This window comes from Balaenoptera musculus, chromosome 20 (assembly GCF_009873245.2).
Source record: "Balaenoptera musculus isolate JJ_BM4_2016_0621 chromosome 20, mBalMus1.pri.v3, whole genome shotgun sequence".
Taxonomy (NCBI): Eukaryota; Metazoa; Chordata; class Mammalia; order Artiodactyla; family Balaenopteridae; genus Balaenoptera; species Balaenoptera musculus.
Genome location: NC_045804.1, coordinates 57883121 through 57909146, shown reverse-complemented (window position 1 = coordinate 57909146; position 26026 = coordinate 57883121). Strand labels below are relative to the sequence as shown.

General features: G+C 55.3%; 2 protein-coding genes and 1 non-coding gene across 7 annotated transcripts; 1 reads left to right on the top strand and 2 right to left on the bottom strand.

Moving 5' to 3' along the window:
- Positions 1-367: 367 nt before the first annotated feature.
- SLC47A2 (solute carrier family 47 member 2) lies at positions 368-23225 on the bottom strand. 5 transcript variants are annotated; one of them, XM_036837847.1, is made up of 17 exons: positions 22934-23225; positions 21993-22094; positions 21732-21800; positions 20914-21062; positions 20204-20246; positions 17417-17461; positions 17148-17245; positions 16681-16778; positions 15480-15593; positions 14787-14854; positions 13811-13919; positions 13109-13184; positions 12753-12822; positions 3566-3698; positions 3401-3495; positions 2326-2416; positions 368-1462 (listed from the first exon to the last, which is right to left on the bottom strand). In XM_036837847.1, exons 1-17 carry the CDS (start codon positions 23054-23056, stop codon positions 1242-1244), a joined length of 1704 nt encoding a protein of 567 aa, XP_036693742.1. In that variant the 5' UTR covers positions 23057-23225; the 3' UTR covers positions 368-1241. The 5 variants fall into 5 exon arrangements, with proteins under 5 accessions (XP_036693742.1, XP_036693738.1, XP_036693741.1 ...); XM_036837843.1 differs by having other exon boundaries at positions 22684-23016; XM_036837844.1 differs by having other exon boundaries at positions 1344-1462; positions 2326-2529; positions 22684-23016.
- TRNAE-UUC lies at positions 9949-10020 on the bottom strand. Its single transcript has one exon. It is a non-coding gene; the product is annotated as a tRNA-Glu (tRNA).
- Positions 23134-24348, top strand: LOC118887392. The gene is made up of 2 exons (XM_036838182.1): positions 23134-23495; positions 23826-24348. The coding sequence occupies exons 1-2, from the start codon at positions 23134-23136 to the stop codon at positions 24205-24207; spliced, it is 744 nt and encodes a 247-aa protein (XP_036694077.1). The 3' UTR covers positions 24208-24348.
- The last annotated feature ends 1678 nt before the right edge of the window (positions 24349-26026 follow it).

Genomic DNA, 26026 nt, shown 5'->3' with positions numbered 1-26026 from the left:
AAATTCTCAGCCAAGAAGATTTTTCTCAAGTTTTACTTTGTCACTTGTGGGTTGTTTTTTAAAATAATCTATAGAGTAAATAGGGTTTTTTTTTCCAACTATATCCTCCTTCCCCACCTGCTGACCCAAAACAAGTATTTCTGTAAGCACATTCACGAGACACCAATCCCATAAGATTTTACACAAAAACTGGTCCCACTGCCGATCCTGCCTAGAAGGGGTTTGTAAAGCACACCAGCATCTTCAAGATCCCAGGCCTACGGAACCTCTGAAGTGCCGGTGTGTGTTGTTTCCCAAACTTACTTGAGCGTGGAGTCCTTTGTCCTCAGTACCTCTCAACCTTGGGACACGTGACGTGACTTCGCTGTGTTCGGGTGCGGACGCTGTCTTCGCGTCGCAGAGGAGGGTGCAGGCTTCCGCCTTCCTGTGGGCGGAGGGCCTGGGGCAAGGTCCATGGCGTGCTGGCTCTTCAGAACCAGGCTTCGCACCCTGCATCCTCTTTTGCTATTGACCTTGATCAGTAAATCCGTTTGTCTGTGGGTGTGTTTATAGCTACTGATGCTGAAGGGGCTGATGACGACAGAGGCCAGGCTGCCCCCACTGGGTGGCGGTGTGCGGCCTGGAGCCCAGAAATGGTCACCAGTCCCAGGCCGCAAAAGCACCCTAGAATTCGGATCAGCATCAGATTCCACCCTGAGGCTACGTGGCCCAACGATCTGGGCCTCGCTGCCCTTGTTTATATCTTATCGCTACTGTATGAAAGGTGTTTCTCAAGGTCTGTGATACGTGAAAATGCTGCTGCCGCGAGAGGACCGAAGGGAAGGTGACCAGCCCGGCCCTGGTCGGGGCCTCACGGCGCCTGGATCTGCGGAGGGTGCGTGGGCAGGACGCAGATGGGGGTCTCCGCGAGGTGGGCTGCTCACGGGCGGGGCCCGCTGGCCCCCTTTCCAGAGCTTCACAAAGGCTTTGTGTACAGACGGGCAGCAGACTCAGCCTAGAAATATGCACTTCTTAATGTAACAGTGGCGTCTGCCATTTTGTTTTGATTTGAAATCTCCAGTTTGAAGCCATTTACGTTATTGAATAATGGTAGCACCCCCAGGAGCCTCGTCTTCCGGTCAGCTGAGGCCTCGTAAAGAGCGGTTAGCCGCAGTTCAGACCCGTTACGTCACACGAGGCACCGGCTGAAGGCCTGTTCCTGAGGATGCGGGGTGGGCAGCCACTCTCTGCTTCCTTTCTTGCTAGGGCCTGGCAGTCAGGACCCTGATGACAAGCCCCACCACCAGCGTGCCCATCGCTGCCCCCAGAGCAGCCCCTCGGCGGATGGCCAGCTGTTTGGCTGACAGTCTGCCAGGGGGAGCTGGCAGGGGTTGGGCTGCTTCCGGAGTCCCGAAGAGGTCCAGATGGGCCTCGGGCCTTGAGTACATTGTCAGGGTCACGCCAGGGTAGCTGCCCGTAGCCACTGCAGAGGCAAACGGGCCAGCTTAGCATTGGGGGGGGGCGGGGGGGGCCTGGAGGTGCACGATCGACGCCTGCGCCTCACAGCAGGGGACGCCCGCCTTTTCTCTACGGCACGACCAGAGAAGGGAACTACGTGGGATGCACAGGAAAGGCTGTCGCTAAGTTGAGATGAGATCAGACGCGTGTGCCTGTCTGAGCCTGCGTGATGCCTAACCTTCACCAGTGACCTCAGGGCACGTATGAAACGCTTAGTCGAGCTGCCTTTGCACGTTCCCTCGTGACAAGTGAAGCCCATAGAGTCTGCAGCTGGTTCCCCACCGCAGGATGAGGCACGGGCACTGGGATAACCGGGGCTTTGGGCCGGGATAACCGGGGCTTTGGGCCGTGATAACCAGCGCCCGCCCCGGGGCAGCAGAGCCGCCGCCTGGTGGGGTTCGGGGGGTCGGCGGGAAGCGCCCGCACGCTGCTGAGTCGAGCCAGGCTGACCTGCCCAACCCACAGGGCAGGTGGGTTGGGCAGGTCAGCCTGCTGCCCTGCAGGCCTCCCACCCTGGGTTGGAGATGAGCGCTGACAACACGCTCTAGGGTTCAATGGCCCGTGCTCCGACCTCATCCCCTGCCTTTGCAGTTGCAGGATGACGGGGCAGAGACCTAAGCGCTCAACCCGCTCCCTCATCTGAGTGGAACCGAGGCTCACTGCCCCCCAGGCTGGGGAGGGACGGGGCCTGCTTCCCGGGGCCTCTTAGGTAGTGGACGTTAGTGTCACCCTCCTGGCGTTAGGACGGACGTCACTGTCACGCTGAGGAAGAGAGGCAGCTGGGGCTCGTGCGGTTCCCGGTCACCCGAGCACGCGGGGCAGCGTTACCTGAAGATACGACCGCTCTCTCGGGCCCGGGTCTGAGGCTGGGGGCTGCGCTCTCAGCGGCCTGGGGCGGTAGCCCCACGCGTTTCTGCACCTGAAGGAGACGGAGTCGTCCGGTTGGCCTGCCGTCCACCCCGGCCTCAGCTGTGCCCTGCAGGCCGAGCAGGACGTGGTCACACACAGGCACACCTCGGAGGCTCCAGACCACTGCAATAAAGCGGATGTCACAACAAAGCCACTCACAGGGGTTTTCTGGTTTCCCGCTGCATATAAAAGCGATGTTTGCACGATACTGGAGTCTGTTGAGCACGCAATACCATCTTGTCTAAAAAAGCCTTGTCCCTGCCGCAGCTAAAATGTGCCTCTTTGCTAAAAAATACTAACCATCACCTGAGGCTTCAGCAAGCCATCAGCTTTTCGCAATAGTGACATCAGAGATCAGTGATCACACCTCCCCATGAGGGAGATAATAATGAGAAGGTTTGAAACATGATGAGAATTAGCAAACTGTGAGAGAGACATGAAGTGAGAAATGCTGCTGGGCAAATGGCGCCGATAGACTTGCTCAATGTGGGCTCGCTCCAGACCTTCAACTTGTAGAAACCACAGCATCTACAAAGCGCGGCACAGTGAGGTCTGCCCGTGTTCGCCCTTCTGGGGGACTTTACAGCGGTGGTGCGTTAGGTCTGTGTTAATCCGTCGTCTCAGACGTCAGGAGCACTGGATCCACACACGAAGGCAAACCCACACTCCGCGGGGATTCGGTCTGAGGACACCCCCTCCACGCTCAGCCCGCAGCCTAAGCTGTGGCTTCAACGCCTCTGACGAGCAAGTGCCGGTCCGCCCGGTTTCAGTTCTTCCGAGAGGATGGTGACACGGCGCTGTCGTCACCTCCTCCGAGGTCACAGCACCCTCGGGGCTCACCCACGTTCAGACGAGTCTGCTGAGGTTTCCTCTGTGCGTCTGGCGCGGTTTCCGGCGGTACCTGGGTGGGGCGCCGCTGGCGCCGCACCGTCTCCATGACGCCCGCAGTCCTAGCCCAGGGCGCCCCCTGGCGTGTCGGGGGAGCAGCACTCACCTCCTCCGCGGCGCGCTTCCAGTCCATCCAGGCGGTGGAGGTGACGAAGGCCGCGGCGGCCAGGAAGACACAGGCCAGCATGCCCAGCCAGAGGCCTGCAGGACACGGGGCAGTGGGAGCGTCTGATGGCCGCCCGGGGCCCCCGCCTCCCCCCGCTCCACGTACCCGTGATCCCCAGCCCGACCACGAAGGTCAGCACGGCGCCCAGCGGGAGGCCGACGACGTAGTACGCGACGGCGTTCACGACCGCCCCGAAGGCCTGCCTGCCGGTCCCTCTCAGGACCCCACCGTAGAGACACTGCGGGGAGGCAGAGGGGGCCGGGGTTGGTGACGCGGAGGCTGACGGGGGTCTCAGCAGCGGGAGCTTCCGCGGGAATCTACGGGGCCTGGCCTCGTCCAAGTCCACAGCGCGGGACCAGGATGGGCCCTTGTCCCCCTTCCTTCCCAGCGGGGACCTGCGCGGGGTCACGCAGAAGCCGCTGCATTTCGGACACAACTCCAGAGCCCCGGTCGACACCTTGGCTGCCTCCCTGGAGAGGGAAGGCGAAGTTGGTGACGGACTACCCACCGGCTTGGGAAACTGAACTCGCTTCATCCGGACTGTGTGTAGGTCTCCTGTTGCTGCTGCACCAGGTTACCACAAACAGTGGCTTAAAACAAGACACGTGGATTATTTTACAGTTCCTGAGATTAGAAGGCGAAATGGTCCCATTGTGCTAAAGGTGGGGCTGGTTCCTTCTCGAGGCCCCGGGGAGAATCTGCTTCATTGCCTTTTCCAGCTTCTAGAGGCACCTGCATTCCTGCCCGCGGGCCCCAGACAGCAAAGGCATCGCTCTGACCTCTGCTTCTCCCTCTCTCACTTCTAAGGACCTCTGAAAACACTGGGCCACCTGGATAATCCAGGACGGTCTCCCCACCTCAAGACCCTCAGCTTAATCACATCTGCAAAGACCCGTTTTGCCACGTGACGCCCACAGGTCCGGGGATCAGGATGTGGATGGCTTTGGGGCGTTATCCTGCCTTCTGCACCGGCAGGTGAAGGTGTCTTGTTCCATATGGAAGAGGCAGCCTTTCCCGCTGCTGCCCCCATGTGACGCTCTCGTGAGACCTGTGCACAGAAAGCACTACCTCTTCACTTGTCTCATCCTCCCAGCTCGATCCCAGACCTAATGAGCTAAAGAACTACAGGCTCCGCGCATGCTCTGTCAGCACTACCGAACAGATGTTCGGTTACTTTTATTTTGTTAAGATGAGGGATGGGGAGTATTGTGTGGTTTGCTTTCCCACATTTGAGCAAAGAGGTAAATGCGTTGGGGGTAGGAGACGTGTGCCTCTTCAACTTTAAAATATGGCACACATGTTTCTCAATATATATCACGACATAAAAGATGATCCTTTTTGGTTAAAAAAAAGACTTCTGCCAAATTACGATTGATGTGCTCTGGACCAGTATTTCTCAATCTGGGGGGTGGTTTTGCCCTCCAGGGGACATGTGGCAATGTCTGGAGCTGGTTTTGGTTGTCACAACTCGGGGTGGGGGGTGCACTGGCATCTAGCGGGCTGAGGACAGGATGCTGCGAAACATCCTACGATGCCCAGGGCAGCCCCCCTACAACAAAGAATTATCCGTCCTAGAAGTCAGTAGTGCCAAGGCTGAGAAGCCCTTTAGAGCACTGTGAATTACAGAGACAGTTTCAGTGGGCCCGCTAGCCTGAGGCTGTGGGCCTGTTAGGGAGAAGCAGTGGACCAATGGACAAGCGATTTTACAGGGAGCTCCAATGAGACGAAACAGCTGGGGCAGGGGATGCTTGGTAAGTTCTCTGTCCCAAGTGGGCCAGAGGCTGAGCATGCATGTAGCAGAGGCTGTAGCAGGCCCAAGCCTCCCACACATCCTGGACCGCGGAGCCTGTGCACATGCACAGAAGAGACACAGGAGGACCCAGAAGAAAGCAAAAGCTGGGGCAGACTTGAAAACAGCCTGAACTCTGCGTGGGCCCCGGCCCATACTCGGCTCCTTCAGCAGAGAACGGAAGCCCTACCAGCGGTCAGAGGTGCCTGAGTGTACCCTCCAAACAGTAACTGGCTGAACACTGAGCTATGCAGACATAGGGGTGACCCCTAGGAAGCTAAGCTTAAAAATAAAAACGAGAAAAACAAAATACAAAACTGAGCAGAGACAGCAGCTGCAGTTTGTGGAGGAGACAGGATCACAGGCAAGACTAAACAGAACAGCAGTCCTTGGGGAAAGGCTGCTCTCTGGGATGGACCTATGGTACATCACCAAGCAGGCCTCAGTACATCTAGATCCCTGGTGGTCTAGTGGTTATGACTTGGCACTCGCAATATGTTTAGAAAGACTGGATTAATACAAAAGATGTTCTTTGACCACAACAGAATTAAATTAGAGATGTCTACTGGAAAGAATTCTGGAAATACCCCCAAATGTTTGGAAATTAAACAATACACTTCTCAACCCATGGGTCAAAAAATAAATCACAAGAGAAATTTTAAAATATTTTGAATGAAAAAAATACAATATATCAAAATTTATGAAATGCAGTTAAAGCAATACTTAGAGGGAAATGTATAGCTTTAAACGGCCATATTAGAAAAGAAAGGTCTCAAATCAGTAGCCTAATATTCCACCCTAGGAAACCAGTAAAGAAAAGCAAACTATGCCTGAATAAAGCAGAAGGATGAGCATAATACGAATTAAAGTGGAATTCACTGAAATAGTCAACAGAAAACAGCAGAGAAAAATCAATGAAACCAAAATTCTAGTTCTTTGATAGGATTCACAAAACTGACGAACACTTACTAAGGATTTGATCTTGGTAAAATAAGACCAAGAAAACAGGAAAGTGAAGACACAAATTACCAAAATTAGGAATGAAAGGAGAAACATTACTACTTTCCCTAAAGAAAAGGATTGTAAGGGAATATTATGAGCAACTTCATGCCAAAGATTTAGACAATTTAGTTGAAGTGAATAAATTCCTAGAAAGACACACATTATTAAAACAAACTTAACAAGAAGTAGAAAGTGAGGAACTTCCCTGGTGGCACAGTGGTTAAGAATCCACCTGCCGATGCAGGGGACATGGGTTCGAGCCCCGGTCCGGGAAGATCCCACATGCCGCGGAGCAACTAAGCCCGTGCACCACAACTACTGAGCCTGCGCTCTACAGCCTGCGAGCCACAACTACTGAGCCCACGTGCCACAACTTCTGAAGCCCGCGCGCCTAGAGCCCGTGCTCCACGACAAGAGAAGCCACTGCAATGAGAAGCCCACGCACCGCAACGAAGAGTAGCCCCCGCTCACCACAACTAGAGAAAGCCCATGCGCAGCAACGAAGACCCAACACAGCCAAAAATAAATTAATAAAATAAATAAGTTTTTTTAAAAAAGAAATAGAAAGTAAATAGACCTATAACAAGTAAATAAATTAAATTAGTTAAAAATCTTCTGACAAAAGCCAGACAAAAGCCCAGATGGCTTCACTGGTGAATTCTATCACATTTAAAGAAGAAATAATGCCAATCCTTCACAAACTCAAAATGTATAGATATGAGGAGAGAACACTTTCAAAATCATTCCAGGAGGCCAATGATATGCTGATACCAAAGCCAGATCAAGATATCACAAGGAAAAGATAAAAATCACAGACCAATATCTCTCATGAATGTAGACACAAAATCTTTAACAAAATACTAGGAAACCAAATTCAGTGATATATATTAGAAAATATATACGCCATGATCAGGAGGGTTTTATCCCAGGAATGCAAGGTAAAACATCTGAAAATCAATTAATGTAATTACACCATATTAATAAAGGACAAAACCAGATGATTATCTCAGTAGATACAGAAAAAGCATTCTACAAAATCCAGCACGCATTCATGAGAAAATGTTTCAAACGAGGAGAACAGCTCTTCCTCAGCCTCAGTAAGGGGCATTTACAAAAATTTTACAGATAACATATTTAATGCTGCAAGGCTGAATACTTTCCCTTTAACACCGAGAACAAGGCACAGGTGTATGCTCTTGCCACTTCCACTCAACATCGTACTGGAGGTTCTAGCCAGATGGAAAGGGAGAAGTAAAACTCTTTATTCACAGATGACATGATCCTATATGTAGAAAATCTTAAGGACTCCACACACCAAAAACTACTAGAATGAGTTTAACAAGGTCACAGGATAAAAGATCAATAAACAAAGATGAATTATCTTTCTATAAACTAGCAATGAACAACCTAAAAATGAAATTAAGAAAAGAGTTCCATTCATAATACCATCAAAAAGAACAAAATATTGGGGAATAAATTTAACAAAAGTAGTGCAAGATTTGACCACTGAAGACTACAGCACATTGCTGAGGTAAATTAAAGAAAATCTAACTAGTCGGAGAGACATTCCATGTCCATTTTAACAATACTGTTAAGATGACAATTCTCCCAAAATTGCTCTGTAGAGTCAACACAATTCCTTTCAAAATCCCAGCAGGCTTTTTAGTAGAAACTAACAAGCTGGTTCTAAAATACATATGGAAATGCAAAGGATCTAGAAGAACAAAAGCAATTAAAAAGAGAGAACAAGGTTGGAAGATTTATAGTAACTTATTTCAAAGCTCACTATAAAGCTACAGTAATTAAGACAGTGTAGTATTGGCACAGGATGGGCATATAAATTAATGAAACAGAATTATTAATCTATAAATAAATCACTACATTTACAATCAACTGATTTTTGACCAAAGTGCCAAGATAATTCACTGGGGAGGGAATAGCCTTTCTTTCACACACCAAGAATGGTGTTGGGACTGTTGAATATCCACACACAAAAAAATAAACTTAGACCCTTACCTCGTACCAAACACAAAAATGGGCTCAAAATGAATCATAAACATAAGTGTAGGACCTAAAACTATAAAATGTCTAGAAGAATTCATAAGAGAAAATATTTGTGACCTTGGGTTAGGCAAAGATTTCTTATACATGACAGCAAAAGCATAAACCATAAAAGAAAAGAAAATGAGAAACTGGACTACATTAAAAGTGCAGGGCTTCTCTGGTGGCGCAGTGGTTAAAAGTCTGGCTGCCAATGCAGGGGACACGGGTTCGAGCCCTGGTCTGGGAGGATCCCACATGCCGCGGAGCAACTAAGCCCGTGCGCCACAACTACTGAGCCCACACGCCACAACTACGGAAGCCCACGTACCTAGAGCCCGTGCTCCACAACAAGAGAAGCCACCACAATGAGAAGCCCACGCACCACAATGAAGAGTAGCCCCCGCTCGCCGCAACTAGAGAAAGCCCACGCTCAGCAACGAAGACCCAACGCAGCCAAAAATAAAAATAAAATAGTTATTTTTTATAAATAAATAAATAAGTAAATAAGAAAATGAAAGTCAAGCCACAGACTGGGCTTGCAAATCATATACCTGATAAAGGACTTATGTGTAGAACATATAAAGAATTATTGGGGGAGGGGGGTGTGGGAGGGATGGACTGGGAGTTTGGAGTTGGTAGATGCAAACTATTATATACAGGATGGATAAACAACAAGGTCCTACTGTGTAGCACAGGGCCCTATATTCAATACCCTGAGATAAACCATCATGGAAAAGAATACATTTTAAAATGTGTATGTGTATAACTGAATCACTTTGCTGTACACCTGAAACTAAAACAACATTGTAAATCGACTATACTCCAATAAAAATAAAAATTAAAAACAAACTATACAAAAGCTCTTAAAACACAACAATAAGAAAAGCCAATTTTAAAATGGGCTCTGAACAGACACCTCACCAAAGAAGACATACTGATGACAAATAAGCATATGAAAAGATGCTCCACATTACGTGTCAGTCGGAAGTTACAAATTAAAGCAGCAATGAGACAACCGCTACACACCTGTTAGAATGACTAGAATCAAAACACTGACGACACCAAATCCTGGCGAGGATGCAGAGCAACAGGAATGCTCGTTGACTGCTGACGTGAATGCAGAATGGTGCAGCCACTCTGGAAGGCAGTTGGGCAATTTCTTACAAAGCTGAACATAATATTACCATGCTATTCAACCATCACGCAGCCAGGTATTTGCAGAAAGAGTTGAAAACTATGTCCACACAAAAACCTGCACAATAATGTTCACAGCTTTATTCATAATTGGCCAAACTTGGAAGCAACCACAATGCCCTTTAATGTGGTCCGTCCAGACAGTGAAGCATCAGTGCTAAAAAGAAACGAGCTGTCAGGCCATGAAAAGACCCAGTGGAGGCACCTTACGTGCACATGACTAAATGAAAGAAGCCAATCTGAAAAGGCTACGTGTTGTTTAACTCCAGCTATAAGACACTGGAGAAGGCAAAACTACAGAGACAATAAAAAGATCAGGGATGGCCAGCGGGTAGGGGAGGGGGACAGCGGGAGAAGGGGAGGAATGAACAGGGGGAGCAGAGAGGGTTTTTATGGCAGTGAAATTATGCATATGATTCCTTTTTTTTTTGGCCCTACCACACTGCTTGTGGGATCTCAGTTCCCTGACCAGGGATTGAACCTGGGCCACGGCAGTGAAAGTGCCGAATCCTAACCACTAGACCACCAGGGAACTCCCATGATTCTTTTTTTTTTAATTGAGGTATAGTTGATTTACAATGTTGTGTTAGTTTCTGCTGTACAGCAAAGTGATTCAGTTATATATATATATATATTCTTTTCCATTATGGTTTATTACAGGATATTGAATACAGTTCCCTGTGTTATACAGTAGGACCTGGTTGTTTAACTATTTTCTATATAGTAGTTTGTATCTCGTATGATTCTATAATGGTGGGTCCATGTCATTATACCTTTGTCAAAATCCATAGAATGTACAATGCCAGCAATGAACCCTATGGAGAACTATGGACTTAATTATAATGTATCAATATTCTTTCATCAACTAAACAAATGTCCTGCACTAATACCAGATGTAAATAAAAGGGGAAAGGAGGAGAGAGAGGGGTTTATGGGAACTCGCTGTATTTTCTCAATTTTTCTGTAAACCCAAAACTGGTCTTAAAAATAAAATCTGTTTTTAAAGTTTTAAGACAAACAATACCAAGAAATGGCAAGGAAGGGGGAGGAACTGGAATCCTCATATATTGCTGGGGGGAATGTAAAATGGTACAGCTGCTTTGGAAAACAGCTTAATGGTTTCTTAGAAAGTTAAAAATAAACTTATGCTTCAACCTAACAATTCAAATCCTAGGACTCTACCAAGAGGAGCAAAAACATACGCCCACATGATGACTTGTATGTGAATGTTCCCAGCAGCCTTAGTCACAACAGCCAACACTGAAAACAACCTAAGTGTTCACCTGATGAATGGGTAGACAAAACATGTTACAAGCACACAATGGACCGTCATTCGGCCACAAAAAAGAAATGAAGTCCTGAAAAATGCTACAACATGGACAAACCTCAAAAACATTTCACTAAGTGAACGAAACCAGACACGAAAGACTACATACTGTGTGATTCCATGTCTATGAAATATTCAGAAAAGGCAAGTTCACACAGACAGAAAGCAAGTCAGTGGATTGCCTAGGGCTGGCCATGGGAGCAGGGAGTGACTTCAAAACAGGCCCCAGGAATTTTCTGGGGGTGATGAAAATATTCTAAAACTGGATTGCCGTGCTGGCTGCACAAGTATAAATTTATTTTAAAGGATTGACTTATGTACTTAAAATGCATGAATTTATGGTACATAAATTATAACTCCAGAAAGTTATAAAAAATATAAAATAAAGATGAGGTCCATGGAACACATAAATTAAGAATGGTATAGATCGGGTCTTCCCCGGTGGCGCAGTGGTTAGGAATCTGCCTGCCAATGCAGGGTACACGGGTTCAAGCCCTGGTCCGGGAAGATCCCACATGCCGCGGAGCAACTAAGCCCGTGCGCCACAACTACTGAGCCTGCACTCTAGAGCCTGCATGCCACAACTACTGAGCCCGCGTGCCACACCTACTGAGCCTACGTGCCACAACTACTGAAGCCCGTGCACCTAGAGCCCGTGCTCCGCAACAAGAGAAGCCACCGCCATGAGAAGCCCACGCACCGCAACAAAGAGTAGCCCCCGCTCGCCACAACTAGAGAAAGCCCACGCGCAGCAACGAAGACCCAACGCAGCCAAAAAAATAAATTAATTAATTAATTAAAAAAAAAAAGAATGATATAGATCTAGCCGGGCGGAAAGATGATAGATGCAGATACACAAGCTCTAAGGTCCCTCGCAATTGCTAACTGTACGTCTGCCTCGGGTTCCCTGGTGGGCAAACTGAACGGAGAGGTGCTGCCTTCAGAACATTTAGAAGCCAGAGCTCTCCCCGACCTTACACTGCAGGAGGAATCTCTCAGCTGTGGCCTCACGTTGGAGCTAGAGAAAAAGTAGTAACAGTGTCCTTAACACTAGTCCATGACCAAAGCAATAACAGAATCCATAAGATAGTTTCTCTTAATGTTCTGCGGTAAAAGCTATGGATTTGATGACGAAAACCAGCCCAGAGCAAGCGGTCCTGCTGAGGTCAGAAATGTGCTCCAGGTATTTGCCCGGCTAAATTCAAAGGCCAGTCCTGGAACATACAGGGAACTGGGCAGAGAGCACTGGGGCTTCTGGAAAATTCCTCCACGAGTAGTTTCTCCCAAGGTTATTTATTTTCCATGAGAGTTGATAATAATTCTTGTGCAGGTGTTTGCCCCAGTGTTCTGTGCCGCTAGCTAAGCACTTGCTCCATGAAGAGATGTGGATTTTACGCTCGGGATGCCTTCCTGAAAGATTCACGTCACCCGTGATGTGAAGTAGAAGACCCAGAATTTCAAATTCTGCTTATCAAATGAGACTTTAGTGCTTTCTTTCTTTATGCCACGCTTTTAAAAGTTCACATAATTCAAACCTGCACTAAATGGGACCTGCCCTTTAGCGATCACAGGAGCAGAAAGTCAGGCCCACTGTACTCTGGGCTGACCCACTCCTCCGAAGTGTCCCTTTGCTCTGGCAACTGGCGCGACTGCTCCTGGCCCCCGCTCTGGGGAATGAGGAAGGAACAGATTAGTGAGTTTACACTGGGGCCAGTGTTCAGTATTTTGCTCACCTGCGTGCATCCCTGGCGTGTTGGAATTGCACGGCAGAAGGGGGCTTGTTATTTTGAATGACAGAACCAACACGAGCAGACATTTCGGGCACGTCTTCTCCGGTCAGCCCTCTCTGCGAATCGATGAGCTAACGCTCACGGCCCTGACCGGCCTCGGGGAGGGGGCGTGAACGTGGTGGTGGGGGGGGTCAGAGCAGGACTCACACAGACTGCCTCAAACAGGTGGAAGACGACGTAAAGCGGCAGGACCTTGCTGACCAGGGCGACCACTTCCCTGCAGGAGAACGGGAGCGGTAAGACACGAGCGCATCCTTGGCGCGCCCTCCGTGTCCCTTCTATTCCGCCCCTGCCCCACGCCAACGTAACAGGTGCTCCTGTCTCTGAGTTTCCCTGTGTCTGGGGGACACACGTCTTAACCCCCCGAGGAGCCCCCAAACTTTGCCCTGCCCTTCGGTGGGTGCCCTGTCTACCGACAGGTGAGCGGTACAGGGGGCGTCTCTGGGGACCAGCCGGGGCGCACCTGGCATCCCCAGCAGTGAGTGAGAGAACTGATTACCTACTCGTCATTGGTAAAGATGTGGCCCAGTTTGTTCCTCAGGAGGCTCAACAAAGTGCCCACGACCAGCGAGGTGCCAACTGCAAGAGACCAAAAGCACAGCCCAGCTTCCACCCCACGTTCATTTGGACTAAGACCCTCGTTTGTGGTCTGGTAAGGAGGGCACCACGTGTGAAATGCCCTTCTTCCTGTGGTTCGCAAAGTGGGGTCCCTGCACCGGCCGCAGCAGCACCACTGGTAGCTGGTTAGAGGATGCATGTTCTCAGACCCTCACCTCCGACCTACGGAGTCAGAAACTCTGGCAGGTGGGGTTCTGTGTTTTCACACACACACCCCTACCCCACCCCCAGGGCTGAAGCCTGAGAGCCACTGCTCTCCACGAGGAGCTGATCTGAGCCTGGCGGCCACAGAAAACAGAGGCAGGATGGACACAGATGGGGCCACGCTGAGGGCTGGGATGGGCAGGTCCCAAGCTCCTGGAAACACGGCAGGGCAGGCTCGAAGGAGGACCGGCTTTCCCAGAGTCGCACTAAGTGATGGAAACTGACAGCCCAGAACCCCAGCGGCAGGGAAGGAGCGGAAGGGGCACAGCAGGCTTGCTGCTCGTCAGAGGGGCTGCCCTAGGCCACGTGGCAGGTATGACAGGTTTGGAAGGTGAACTGTTGGCTCCCAGGCCCTCCCCGGCCTAGGCCCCAACCCCACCCACCCGTGCAGAGGGTGCCTGAGACGGCAGATCGCTTGGCTTGCACGGTGTCTGCGGCTCCCAGGGCCGTCCCCACTCGGAAACAGACCGCGATGCTGAGCCCCATGGGAATCTGGGATCAGAGAAAAGAAGGTGCGGTGGTTAGAGCCCCCCTCCTGCCCTGGGGGCCGAGAGGGAGGAAGGCAGGATGTGTCCCAGGGGGGCAGGGCCCGCAAGGGTGCTGGCGACAGGCCGAGACCTGGGAGGTGGGGTGGGCTACCCAGGGCCAGCCAAACCCACCGGGCTGCGCCGTCAGACATCACAGGCAACCAAAATCAACGCGCTGCCAGAAACTCACGAGTAAACGCATGTTAAAGAGGTGGATGTGGTCTTAACTATGTTAGAAAAGTTCCCTGTAAGAAGAAAAGATTCAGCGGAAGCCATCCGTAACAACAAGAATCACCTTATAAATTAGTTTAGTGCATGTAGATTTTTGTAACTCCCTTGATTAAAGCTAGGGTCACAGACTGCATGCCCCAGGAGGCTGGCAGATGCTACACGAGTGACACAGGACAACCCACGTGTCCGGGGGAGAGGAAGGAGCTGCAGGGACCACGGTGGACGCGAGGAAATGCCCTCATGAGGGCCACTGTCCCCTAGCGCCCACCAGCTGGGGTGTGCAGGAACGTGGGCTCACTGCTAAATGGCATGTCCCATTTTTCAAGAAAATGCAAGTATCTAGATTGTGATGTGAAATCTCCCAATTTTAAATCGTGCTAATTAATTCAAAACAATTGCAACATCGTGAATTCAGCGGAGCAGCCGTGGACCACGTGTGTCTGGCAGGGCCTGGGCCTGGTGGGTGCAGGAGGTCCAGAGGGTCCCTCGGGAGACAGAGACAGCCTTTGAGGGGACAGCCCCCCCTCCTCTGACACCCCCAGGCCGTCAGGGGGCCGGGCTGGGGGCAGGGCATGGCAAAGGCGCCCCCGTCGAGCCTCACCATGTAGACGACAGTGGCCACCTCGTAGATGATGGCCTGGGCAGAGAGGTCCAGCACGCTGAGCAGGCCTGGGGGGTGGTGGGAGACACGGTGGGTGCCCGGCCGGCCAGCCCACAGCCCTGGGCTGACAGCAAGCCCCTCGCTCGGGGGCCAAGGGGCCAGTGGTTTCCAAGGGCAGATGCAGCAAAGAACGCTCCCGCTTGGGCTCCAGCCCTCCAGGAGACCCCTGCCCAGGTGTTACAGGGTCAGGGTCTCTCCTCTGCGTACGAGGTGTGATGAGGAAGGGAAAAACTGGACCAGGGGCAGGAAGCCAGAGTTCGGTTCTCAGCCCTGCCGGGTGACTCTGGACCGTCTAACTCTCGGGGTCAGTGTTCTCATCTGTAATTGGGTCAGGGGTGGCCTGGAAGGCCTCTCGGGGCCACCCCAGCCCTGGCTGTTTGGACTGAGTCCGCTGCTGAGCAACGACGTGCCAGGTGCTGGCCACAACTACTCACACACCAGCTCAACCTCACTCCTTCGCTGACTGACCACCACGCCCGGGCGTCCACTCAGTGCCAGGCCTACGCCGGGCAGCGCCGGGAGCTCACGGCCCGGTGGGGAGATGGGGCGGGCTGGGGGACCGCCCATCGGGGGGAGGGGGTCCTGAGCTGCAGGGCGGCCCACGCGGCTCCCCGCACGCTGCTGTCCACGTACCCATGAGGAAGCTCCCGATCTCATAGGCCCACCACTCAATGCAGGTCATGAGCATGCTGGGCACGGCCAGGCGGAAGAAGGGGCCCCAGTCCTGCAGGCACTGGCTGGACCAGCCTAGGAGCGGACGCCGCCAGCTGAGCCGCGGTCCACCCTGCGGCCCCGCCCCGCCCACTGCCTTCGGCCCGGGCACCTGGCGTCTTGCGGGGGCTGGCCAGCGGCCCCAGCGCCAGAGGGGGCTGGAGGGGGTTGGAGAGGGCTGGAGAGGGCTGGGGGGGGCCGGAGAGGGCTGGAGGGGGCCGGAGGGGGTTAGAGAGGGCTGGAGAGGGCCGGGGGGGGGGGGGGGCCGGAGAGGGCTGGAGAGGGCCGGGGGGGGGGGGGGCCGGAGGGGGCCGGAGGGGGTTAGAGAGGGCTGGAGAGGGCCGGGGGGGGGGGGGGGGCCGGAGAGGGCTGGAGAGGGCCGGGGGGGGGGGGGGCCGGAGGGGGCCGGAGGGGGAGGAGGGTGCCCGGCCAGCGCCCCTGGCGCTTCGGGCTGCGAGCCTGTGACACCAGAGGGTCTTGGGTAACCGCCCCGCCCTTCCTGCACCCCGTTCCCTCGTATGAAAATTTTAGTCCTTATCTCCTCCTCCCCGGAAGTGTTGCTGGGAGGACTGCACGACACCCAGGTGCCAAACGGTTTCGCGAGGCGGACGGGGCTGTGCAGCCACGAGGGACTAGGCCCGAGAGCTGCTCCTGAAGCAGCTGGGAGAGGAGCTCACTGGCCGCGTGGCTGGGTCTCAGGGGCTAAGAGCTCAGAACCTGAGGCCTGGAAACGGGTTCGGTCCAGGCTCCACCACGTACCACCTCTGGCCTTTGGGGCAAATGACAAGCCCTCTCTGCACCAGCTTCCTCCATGTAAATGGGGCTAACGAGGTGTCGTGAAGCTTCACCGAGCAACGTGGGCACCGCCGCTGCCGGCCACCCGCGCTGCTTCTCCAGTCTCCAGCCCGAGACCAGGGAGCCGGCAGAAAGCTGCAGGGCCTGTCCACAGCAGGGCTCTGCCCCACGACACACTGGATGGGGAAGCCCGGGCCTCTGGGGGCGGCAGGGAGGGGGCCCTGAGGGACATGCGGGCGGGCCCGGGCCAGGCCTCCTGCAACGGGCTGCAGCTGGGACCCCGCCTGCCACCTGCCCGCTCAGCCCCCAGGAAGGGCGGCCCTCACACCTGCCCACGTGTCCAGGTACAGCTTCTTCTTCACGATGCAGAGCAGCAAGAAGATGGCCTGCGTGAACTGGGAGACCGTGTTGGCACAGGCTGAGCCCCTGGCAGAGCAGGGAGGGCAGGGCTGGGGCCACGGCTGAGTCCGGCCCTGGGCGGGGGGGGGGCACGGGCCTGGCTCTGCCGGCACCCCCATCCCAGGATGGGCCCCACCCCGGAGGGACCCACTCTGGGCCTCTTCGGGCAGGCCGGGCAGGGGTGGGCAGCGGCTCCTTGCCCCGCCTCCTTGGCGGTGGGTCCCCAGAACCCGAGGGAATAGCAGCCCCCAGTTCCCCACGACCCCCGGATGCTGGAACGCACGGGCAGCCTCCGCAGTCCCTCTCGTGACGGGGACTGGCCTGCCCGGTCAGGGGTGGCACTCCATGGGCAGGGCTCCCGACCAGGCCCCTGCGGCCCCCAGCCCCGCTGCTCACCTGACCCCCAGGCCCAGCACGGAAACCAGGATGTAGTTGGCCAGCCCGTTGACGCAGTTGCCCACGACGCCGCTGAGGACTTGGGGCCACATGATGCCCTGAAGTAGGTGAGGGTGGGACTGAGGGGGGTGGACGGAGGCTGGGGACCGCAGCTCCTCGAGGGCCCCCGTGTGGCGATCAGGACGGGGCAAAGCACAGAGGGGACCCCAGGCACCCCTGCCCACTGGAACAGGGTGGGGCTGGGGGCAGCTCCAGCCAGGGACCCGTACCTGATTTTGCAGATATTTGGCCAGCAGGCTGTAAAGAAAATTTGCCTGTATAAAATAAACACACACACGAAGTAAGCAACAACTACCAAAACACCACCAGACGAACACTAACAGACACTTCTTGGATGAGTTGGGGCAACTGCTTCACCACGGTACCTCTGGGACCCCAGAGATGGGCTGTGTGCTGACCTGCGCTCCAGCCCCCGGCCTGGGACCAGCAGGGAGGTGGCCTGAAAGCCTCAGGGCTCCTGGCTGCCAGCCAGGCCTTCCACCCGCTGAGGAAGGAGATCCAGGCCTGCTCACAGAAGGGCCACCAGAGCCCAAACCCACAGGTCGGGACACCCTGGGCCTGGCTGGAGCCGCTAGAGACAGGGATCTGGAGGGGGGGGGCACTCAGGGGTGTGGCACCAGCAGCCTCTGCAGAGCAGGCTGGAGACCCCACAGGGGTGGTGGGCCTTTCCCTGTCTGCGGAGGACAGAGAGGGCCTGTGCGCCAGTGTGTGTGTCGGGGGCACTGCCCTGTCCTTCCTGTCCTCTGTCGAGGCCTGGCCCGGGGCCTGCACCCCCTGCGCACCCTCTCCTCAGCCCTCCACCTCTCTTCAGCACCGCACAGTCAGCAAGAGCGAGGAGCTGGGTTCAGACACTGGCTCTGCCTCTTGTGAGCTGTGTGGCCTTGGGCAATGTACTTAACCTCTCTGTGCCTCAGTTTCCTCACCTATAAAGGGGACAGTAACATGCGTGTGAATCCTTAATATTCATACATACATTCATATACAAAGTTAATATTGCAAAGTGCTTACAAAACAGTATTTGGCACATTTAAGTGCTCCAAGAGTTAGGTAAGCATCATGTAAACATTAACAGTCATGATTATTTTACTGGTAGTTAAACTCTGCAGCACCATTGTACTGCAGAGGGACTTTATTTGATAAAGTTGCTGCCACAGTGATAACGTGATGTTTCCCCCTGACACAGCCCCAATGGCCCTGTTTGACAAGATACCTTCACTTGGTCTGAAGAGCCAAAGGCTTGGAGGAGAAAAACCAGACTTTTCAGGTGGTTTCCACGATACAGAAGAAATGTGGAGCTGGCCAGGCCCCAAAGAGGTCATGGCACTGGCCTTCCAGACGGGAGGAGGGTGAGGCTGGGGCTCCCTGCCAGGCCTGGAGTCCCCTGTGGGCACCCCGCACGCATTCACCCTGCCCCGCCCCCTTCCCAGCCCCCTCCTTAAGAGCTCCATCCCCAGTGCTGGTGTGCCGAGGAGGATGGGGGGGCCGGAGATGGGAAGATGGACTCCCCCGAAACAGCACTGCCACCTGGTACCGCGTGCACTGAACCACAGCAAATCAAACAGTGTAGCAATGGGTTGGGGGTGGACACACAGACCACTGGGCGGGGCTCGAATCTCAGAAACTGATCGGAGGGGATGGACTGCTTATTTAGTATTTAATAAATTAACAGAGAAAGGAGAGAATATTCAATGAGTCTTAAAAAAAGTCTGTTAGATTACAGTCTTAAATGTAATGACAGAAACCATGAAAGGGTTCAGAGGAAATATAGGCAAATGCTTCTATAATCTTGCAATGGGTTCATTGTTTTTAAGCCCAAAGACAGACGTCATAAAGGATGGGATTTATGGGACTGTTACATATGCATTAAAAACTCTAAGTCAAAAGTATCGAAAATTAGAAGGCAAGTGAAAAACTGAAAAATGTTTGTGACATGTCAAAGGGTTAAGAAATTATTTAACAAGAGTTAAAATAATTAGAAAAAGATGAACCCACTAAAATAAGCACAGGATACGGACAATTCACAGAAGGAAAACAAATGATCAACAAATACATGAAAAAACGCTCACCTTCGTTAGCAATAAAATGCGTGTTAAAATAACTTATTTCTAATTGGAAAAAAATTTTTAATAATACTCTGTGCTGATGAGAATATTGCTCTTGGGGGTAGAACTGGTACAAACTGGCATCAAAAGCCATTGACAGAGCAACTCTAATTCCAATAACGCATCTTAAGGAAATCATTCCAGATGTTCACAAAGATTTTTCTATAAGAATGTTTATCACAATCTAATTTATAATAGTGACTATTGCAAACAACCTAAATACCTAACATGTAGGGATTGGTTAATAAATTACGGCACTAGGGGATACTACATCGCCTTTGAAATGGATATTGTGGAAGGCTATTTAATCCTATCAAGAGACTAATGACATATTTATTTGAAAGGGAAAAAGCAGGTTATAATACAACATACACACATTGGCCCCGTTTCACACTACGCATGGGTCTGTATGTTTGAACACACATGCCCACGAAGAGAAATAATCCTGGAGAGAAGGATTAACCTGTGTTCTCTCTGGGTGGTGGGATTACAGATTTGAAATTTTTCTTCCCCAGGCTTTCCATAATTTCTCCCATAAACGGTTTTCTAATCAGAAAAACATGTTGTGCTACTTTTTAAAATAAGTAATATTGTAATAACTTTTTTTTTTTTTTGACCGCACTGCACGGCATGTGGGATTGCAGTGCCCGACCAGGGATTGAACCTGTGCCCCCTGCAACGGAAGTTCGGGGTCTTAACCCCTGGACTGCCAGGGAAGTCCCCATTCTACTTTTTAAAAGTTCAATCTGCACCAACCAAAATGAGAACTTTTCTCTGGCCCCTTCGGCCGCCAGCGAGAGGGCCGACGGCCTCCCCAGCTGATGGGGAGACAGGCAGAAAGCCAGAATCTCGGGGAGCGTGGGCCCAACCTCCCAAGTTCAGCAGAGGACTCACCGGGAGCGCTGGGATGTAAGCATGCACGTACTCCTGGGCCAGCCTGCGGGAGAACCAGGGCTCTGAGCTGAGCAGCCTGCGCCCCCGGGTGTGAGGAGAGGCTTCAGCAGGCTTTACCCCAGAGACAGGACCCCCAAGTCAAGTGGGACCTCAGCAGTGGGGGGAGGCTGCCACCACGTGCTAGGAAGGCGCAGGAGGAGGGGCCCAAGGACCCAACCACGGGGTCTCAGGGCTGGGGAACTTGAATTCGGGGTGACGTGTGGTTTGTAAGGGGGAAAAAAGGTTCTATCACATCAAGAAATAACCAAATTCAGCGCGCATAATATTAAACGAGCAAGGTGTTCCCATGAGGGGTCAAAGCTAAAATTAATAACAAAGCGCGTAATTCATCAGAAATTGGGCTCAGTCCTGTTTCCACTGTTTGGAATTTGGGGTGGTGCACCCTTCACTTCAAAAAGCATCTCTGAGGCTCCAACCACACGCTGTGACACAAACGCAAACGCCACGCAAATCCTGTCTTTTCCTCCTCAGTTAAAACTGGCCGTTGGTCTGCCCCCTGCTGGCCACGGCTGGAGCAGCACGCTGCGCGGAAGAATCTCCAAACCAACCCCGCAACGTCCCCAGAGGGGCCGCGCTGGCGACGGCTCGGGACCCAGAGAAGCGGGGGGCCTGGGGGTGGGCTTCGCCAGGGGCCCCCCCGCCCGGGGTACCTGGACACGGCCGGGTCCTGCCTGCAGAGCAGCAGGATGTGCTGGGTGTTGAGGAAGAGCGCCCAGCAGGGAAGGCAACAGAGCAGCAGCGCCAGCGCGCCCCGCTGCAGGATGACTCCCACGTGCTTCCTGTTGGGGCTGCCGAAGCTCTGAAACACAGCGGGTCAGCGCCCACGCCCCGCGCACCTGCCCTCTGCCCCGGGGGCCCTGCCAGGGCTGGGGGGCGGGCTGGCACCGCAGGCGCCCGGCAGGGCGGGGTGGGGCAGCCCTCCATCGCGCCCGGGGCGGCCCCGGCGGGGGCTCGGCCTGCTCACAGAGGGACAGCAGCAGCTGTTTGCTGAGCTCCAGCCTCCGTCCGCCCATCGAGCCCGGCTCGCCAACAGCTCCGATGGGGGAGGCATCGCCCCCCGCCCCCGCCCCCGCCGCCCTCCGGCGCGAGAGCACCTGCCCACTCTCCCTGGGGGTGAGTGGCAGCCAGGCCCACCGTGAGACCGGGACCCCCAGAGCTGAGCCCTGCTGGGCTGTGGGCCCCTGAGAGCAGGAGGCCCCGTCCGTGGGCCCTCGCACTCGAGCTCAGGGGACTGTCTTTCCCGCCAGGGCTCTCTCGCCCGGCTGCCCGGGCTCTTTTCAAGGGGAGGGTCTGCAGCACATGGCCCTTGGGGGTGGGTGTGCCAGGGACAGCGGGCCCCGCCCAGGGCCTGACGAGCTCCCAGATCCAGGGGACATTAAGGGGCCTCAGGTGGGCCCCCAGCCCCACCGTTTCTGCAGCAGCTGAGGGCCTGGCTCTGCCCCTGCCCGGCTCGCGGAGGCCCACCTACCTGGGACATTAAGGTGTCACAGGCCGAGGACAAGCCGAATCCAATGGAAACTCCGCAGACGTTGACAAACTGGAGGCACACACAGGAGAGAGCGCAGCCTGTCAGGCGGAGCCCGAGGGGGGACCCTGCGCCTGGGGGTTTGCCCAGCAGCCGGTGACCCGTCCTGGCCGGGCCCTGCCTGCGCCGTGTGGTGTGCCTTGGGCGAGGTCCTGAGGTCCAGCTGTGCCCTGAGGCTGTCCCTGTGGCGCTGGCTGTACTCACGGCCACCGAGAGGGTCACTGCCGCCAGCTCCACCTTGCCCAGGTGCCCGCAGAACACCGTGCTCACGACGTAGGTCATGAAGTTCAGCATCTGGAAGAGGAACTAGAGGACAGCGGCCACGGTCAAGGGCCCCCCTCAGTCCTGCTGGCCCCTCACAGCCCAGCCCCACGCGAGAGGCTCTCCAGGCCCTGCGAGGCCGAGTAAAGACCCGCAAAAGCCCCTCGAGGCCACAGGGCAAGTGACCCAGAGCGGGGGAGGGAGCATGGGCCGAGGCTGCTGCAGCAGCCAGACTGGGTGACGGGAGGCTCGGGTCCCCCGCTGCGCAACTGCATTAACCCCTGAGCCCTGGTCTCCCCGCCAAGCAGCACCCCGCACAGGGGCTGGAGAGGGTACCACTGGCGATGCTACTGTCACCAGCTCGTCAGGCCACGCACAAACAGAGGAACGGGGTTAAAGACACCAAAACCTTAGGAACGGCTCTGTCCAGGGGCTGCGATTAGAAAGAAGTTTCTTCTCACTTTTCGTGTTGTCTGAAACTCTTACAGCGAGCACATGTTTATTAGTCTTTACGGTCAGGAAAAAATGCATCTAAGCCATTTTCCCTTTGGAAATAAAACAGGCAGAGGCCGCTCTTCTCCTGCAAACGCCCAGAGGGGACCCCCAGCTTCCCGCAGCAGGGGACCTCACTCACCCTCTCGGCTTTCGGCCCAGCCTTCCCATGGGTTCCCGAAGGACACGCCTGCCCCTTCTGACGGGGGCGGGAGGAGGTGGGGCTGCCCGCTGCTGAGGGGGTCAGGCCCTGCCAGGCTCTGGGCAGCAGCCCCTGGGGCCACCTGGACACGGTCATCAGGGGCAGTTTCTGGGCAAGGTCGTGAGCAGCCCCTGCCGGCCCTCGCGTCATGCCTGGAGGGCGGCCCTCCACCCCACCGCCGCCTCCTTACCAGGGGTCCAGAAAGGACAAAGAGCGTCCTCGCCTCGGCCCCAAAGCCGACGGGGACCAGCCTGCGGAGGGCACGGCAGCGGCTCCCTCGGCCCGGGGGGACCATGTCCCGGGGGCCGTCCATTCCGAGCCCCGCTGCAGGCCGGAGCACCCACGCAGCCAGCCTCGCCCGGCCGGCTGGGGCACCGTGCAGCCTGGCTAATGAGTAAGGGCTGGGAGGAGGGGCCGTCGCCACCCAAGGCACCGACCCTGCCCCCGGCCCACGTGCTGCCTGGCCCACTGGCCCCAGACAGGACCGAGCCCTGGGCCCCCAGAGTCACCGGGCTGACCCCTCCCCGGGGGTCAGCAGCAAGGCCCGGGAGGAACAGGTGTGGGCAGGCCCGGGGGGCCCTGAGGACTCCCAGGCCCAGAGGAAGAGAGGCAGACGTGCACTCCCGGGCGGCAGAGCCAGGTTCCGGCGGGGGGGTGAGGTGGAGGGGGCGCCCAGGGCCAGTTCTAACGAGGGGCCAACTGCTCTCTGCCCCCCAGGGAGGGCATTCAGTGGACCGCCTGCAGGGCACCAGGTGAGGTCAGGGTTTGCCAGGTGCCCCCCGGGGGGTACTAAGCAGGTCAGTGTCAACTCATCGTCCGGAGGGCAGGTCCTTGTCTCACAAATGACGACGGAAACCCACGACTTCTTCCATTTCCCTCTGCGGAAGCTCTCTGTCCCCAGGCTGCTCTCGGCATCGCTGCCCGGAGCCTATTGGGAGCAAGGCAGGGCCGTGGGAATTCCCGACCTTCCACCAGCGGCGGAACTTCTCCCTCTGGGTTGGGGGCTTCCCAGGCCCACCAGGTGTCGATTTTGAAACCACCGCTTCCAGCCTTTTCCAGCGAACGCCCCCCTCTCGTTGCAGTGACTGCAAGTTCACCCCGTGTCTCGTGCAGCGCGTGTGGGCTCGGCCCCCAGTTCGGTTTTCCAGGACTGCAGCCCAGGGGCGCCGGCACGGAGTCTCAGAGCAGAGCAGCCAACCAGCCCCGCGCATCACCCCGCAGCCGGGCGAGAGCTGCGGGGTCAGCGAGCGCCCCTCCACGGCCCACCGCCGTCAGGGGCAGCCGTGCAGAGCCCCACTGGACACGATCAGCAGTCCAGCTCTCGGCGACAGGGCCACGGACCCTGGGACCTCGGGAACCTCTCCCTTCTCAGGTGAGAACTTGTCCTCAGGCCCCTGGCCCAGGGCACAGCGGCCTCCCATCTCCTCCCTCCTGCCAACGTTTGTGTCATTGGTGGTTCCTTAGTGGAAACAGGAGAAACTAACTTGAGATGGTGTGGAGGGAGGGGGGGGAGGGGGGAGAGGGGCCAGTGTTGGCATGTGATCTAGAAGGAGGCTGAGCTAGAATGAGAAAATCTGGGTTTTTAAGGGCAAGCCCATGAGATGATTAAGCTCCAAACACCTTCAGCCCCAGAGGGAGATTCTGGAAGACTGGGGCAGAGCCAACCTGTGATGGCAACAGAGGGGAAAGGGTGGGAAGGAGGGGGGCTGAGGACCACCTGGAAGGGGCCACGTTGGCTCCCCCAAAGGATGGGATGCTGAACAGATTAAAAAAATGGTATCACCTGTATACCCAAAACTTAAGTGTCTTAAATCAGCCACCACTTATATCACGTGGGCTGCTGGGATCCGCTGGGTAGTGCTTTTACTGCACCTGTGTCTATGTGTCCGCTGCTGCCCCGAGGCTCGCCTGGGTGGAATGGTCCACCGTGGATGCCTGTGGTCAGTGGGCACTCCGCTGGGGCCCCGTCTTCCTTCACGGGACCTCTCTGGGCGGCCTGGCATCTCATGGCGTGGAGCTGGCCCGACGAGGGAACATTCCAGGAGTGCAAGAGGAAGCCGCATCCATGGCAACACCCAGCTGGGAAGTTTCGCAGGTCACCTCTGCCTGTTGGCCATCGCTAACCGCGGGGCTGGCCCACGCTCACAAGAGGAAGCAGCGTCCACCTCCTGACGGGAGGAGCTGGAGACCCTGCAGCTTCTGGGACCCGCCCCCCTCCTCTGTCCCATCTCCAACCTCTCCCCTCCCGTCCCCCTCCCCACGCCCCGACCCTGAACGAGGGCAGAGCGGTGAGGGGCTCAGGCCTGCCCAGGACCCTCTCAGGGAAGAAGGGCCCAAAGCTACCAGGTCCTGGGAATGGTGGGGGTGCTGAGGGGAAGGGGGTGGAGAGTCACTGCAAGCCCCCAACACACACTGGGGTCGGGGAGGCTTCCAACCAAGGAGAGGGAGCCTCCCCTGGAGCTGCTTCCGGTGCCCGGCAGCCTCATTGTGCCACGAGGCACTGGAGCGTGCCCTGAAGGGCTCAGTGACTCAGTAAGGAAGCATGTGTGGAACCGGAACAGAAGCCACTGGCCTGGACAAATTGGGTGGCCTAGCAACCTTGGGGGTGTGGGGCAGACCTCGGGCTCCCCTGTTGCCACAGACCCGCTGCAGCAAATGCCAGCACAGAGCCATCCAAGGAGGATGCCATCTCTGGCTGCAACTCCTGCAGCACCAAGAGGTCGAGTCCCCCTGGGGGTAGGCCTGGCCTGTGGGCCCTGCCCTCAGGTAACTGACGGCCCAGGGACCTACCAGGCACAGCTGGGGCCGGGCCCCTGCAAACCTTTCCTCACTTGGTTACACTTCACCAGGCCCAAAGGCATTGCATTTGCCCTTTGGCTGCCCTGAGCCCTGCTCCCCCAGGCCAGGGGGCCAATGTTCCTCTCTGACCCCTCCTCCCTGCCCTGTGACTGCCAAACACCCAGCTCTCCACTGGGCAGTGAGGGACTCTGGCCTGGTCCCTCAGCTCCCCATACATCATCAGGGCAAAGGACAGCTGGGCAGGACCAACACCTGCAAAACGCCCAAGGCCACCCCTGAGCCCCCAACCCCCCCAGATCTGGCAACCGCTTCCCTCTCTACCTCCGCCCAACACCTGTTTCCTCCATCCCTCACCCCTCCCTCCTCCAGCCAGACTTCACTAGGCACCTTCCCCACAGAAACGCCTGGGCTCAGGTCCTGGTGGGACGTCAAGGTGGGCAAGGGTTGGGGATGGCCAAGCCTCAACAGTGACTGGGGGTCTTCA

Bases quoted from the DNA above. Each gene is read 5' to 3' on its own strand.
- SLC47A2 (XM_036837843.1), bottom strand. From the start codon at position 22,893: ATGACGCGAGGGCCGGCAGGGGCTGCTCACGACCTTGCCCAGAAACTG. The intron at 20,247-20,913 runs GTACCCCGGGCG...GTTCTCCCGCAG, and splicing joins CAGGACCCGGCCGTGTCCAG to GCTGGCCCAGGAGTACGTGC. The intron at 15,594-16,680 runs GTGTGAGGGCCG...GTCCGCTCCTAG, and splicing joins GTACCTGGACACGTGGGCAG to GCTGGTCCAGCCAGTGCCTG.
- LOC118887392 (XM_036838182.1), top strand. From the start codon at position 23,134: ATGAGTAAGGGCTGGGAGGAGGGGCCGTCGCCACCCAAGGCACCGACC. The intron at 23,496-23,825 runs GTGAGGTCAGGG...CTCTCGTTGCAG, and splicing joins GACCGCCTGCAGGGCACCAG to TGACTGCAAGTTCACCCCGT.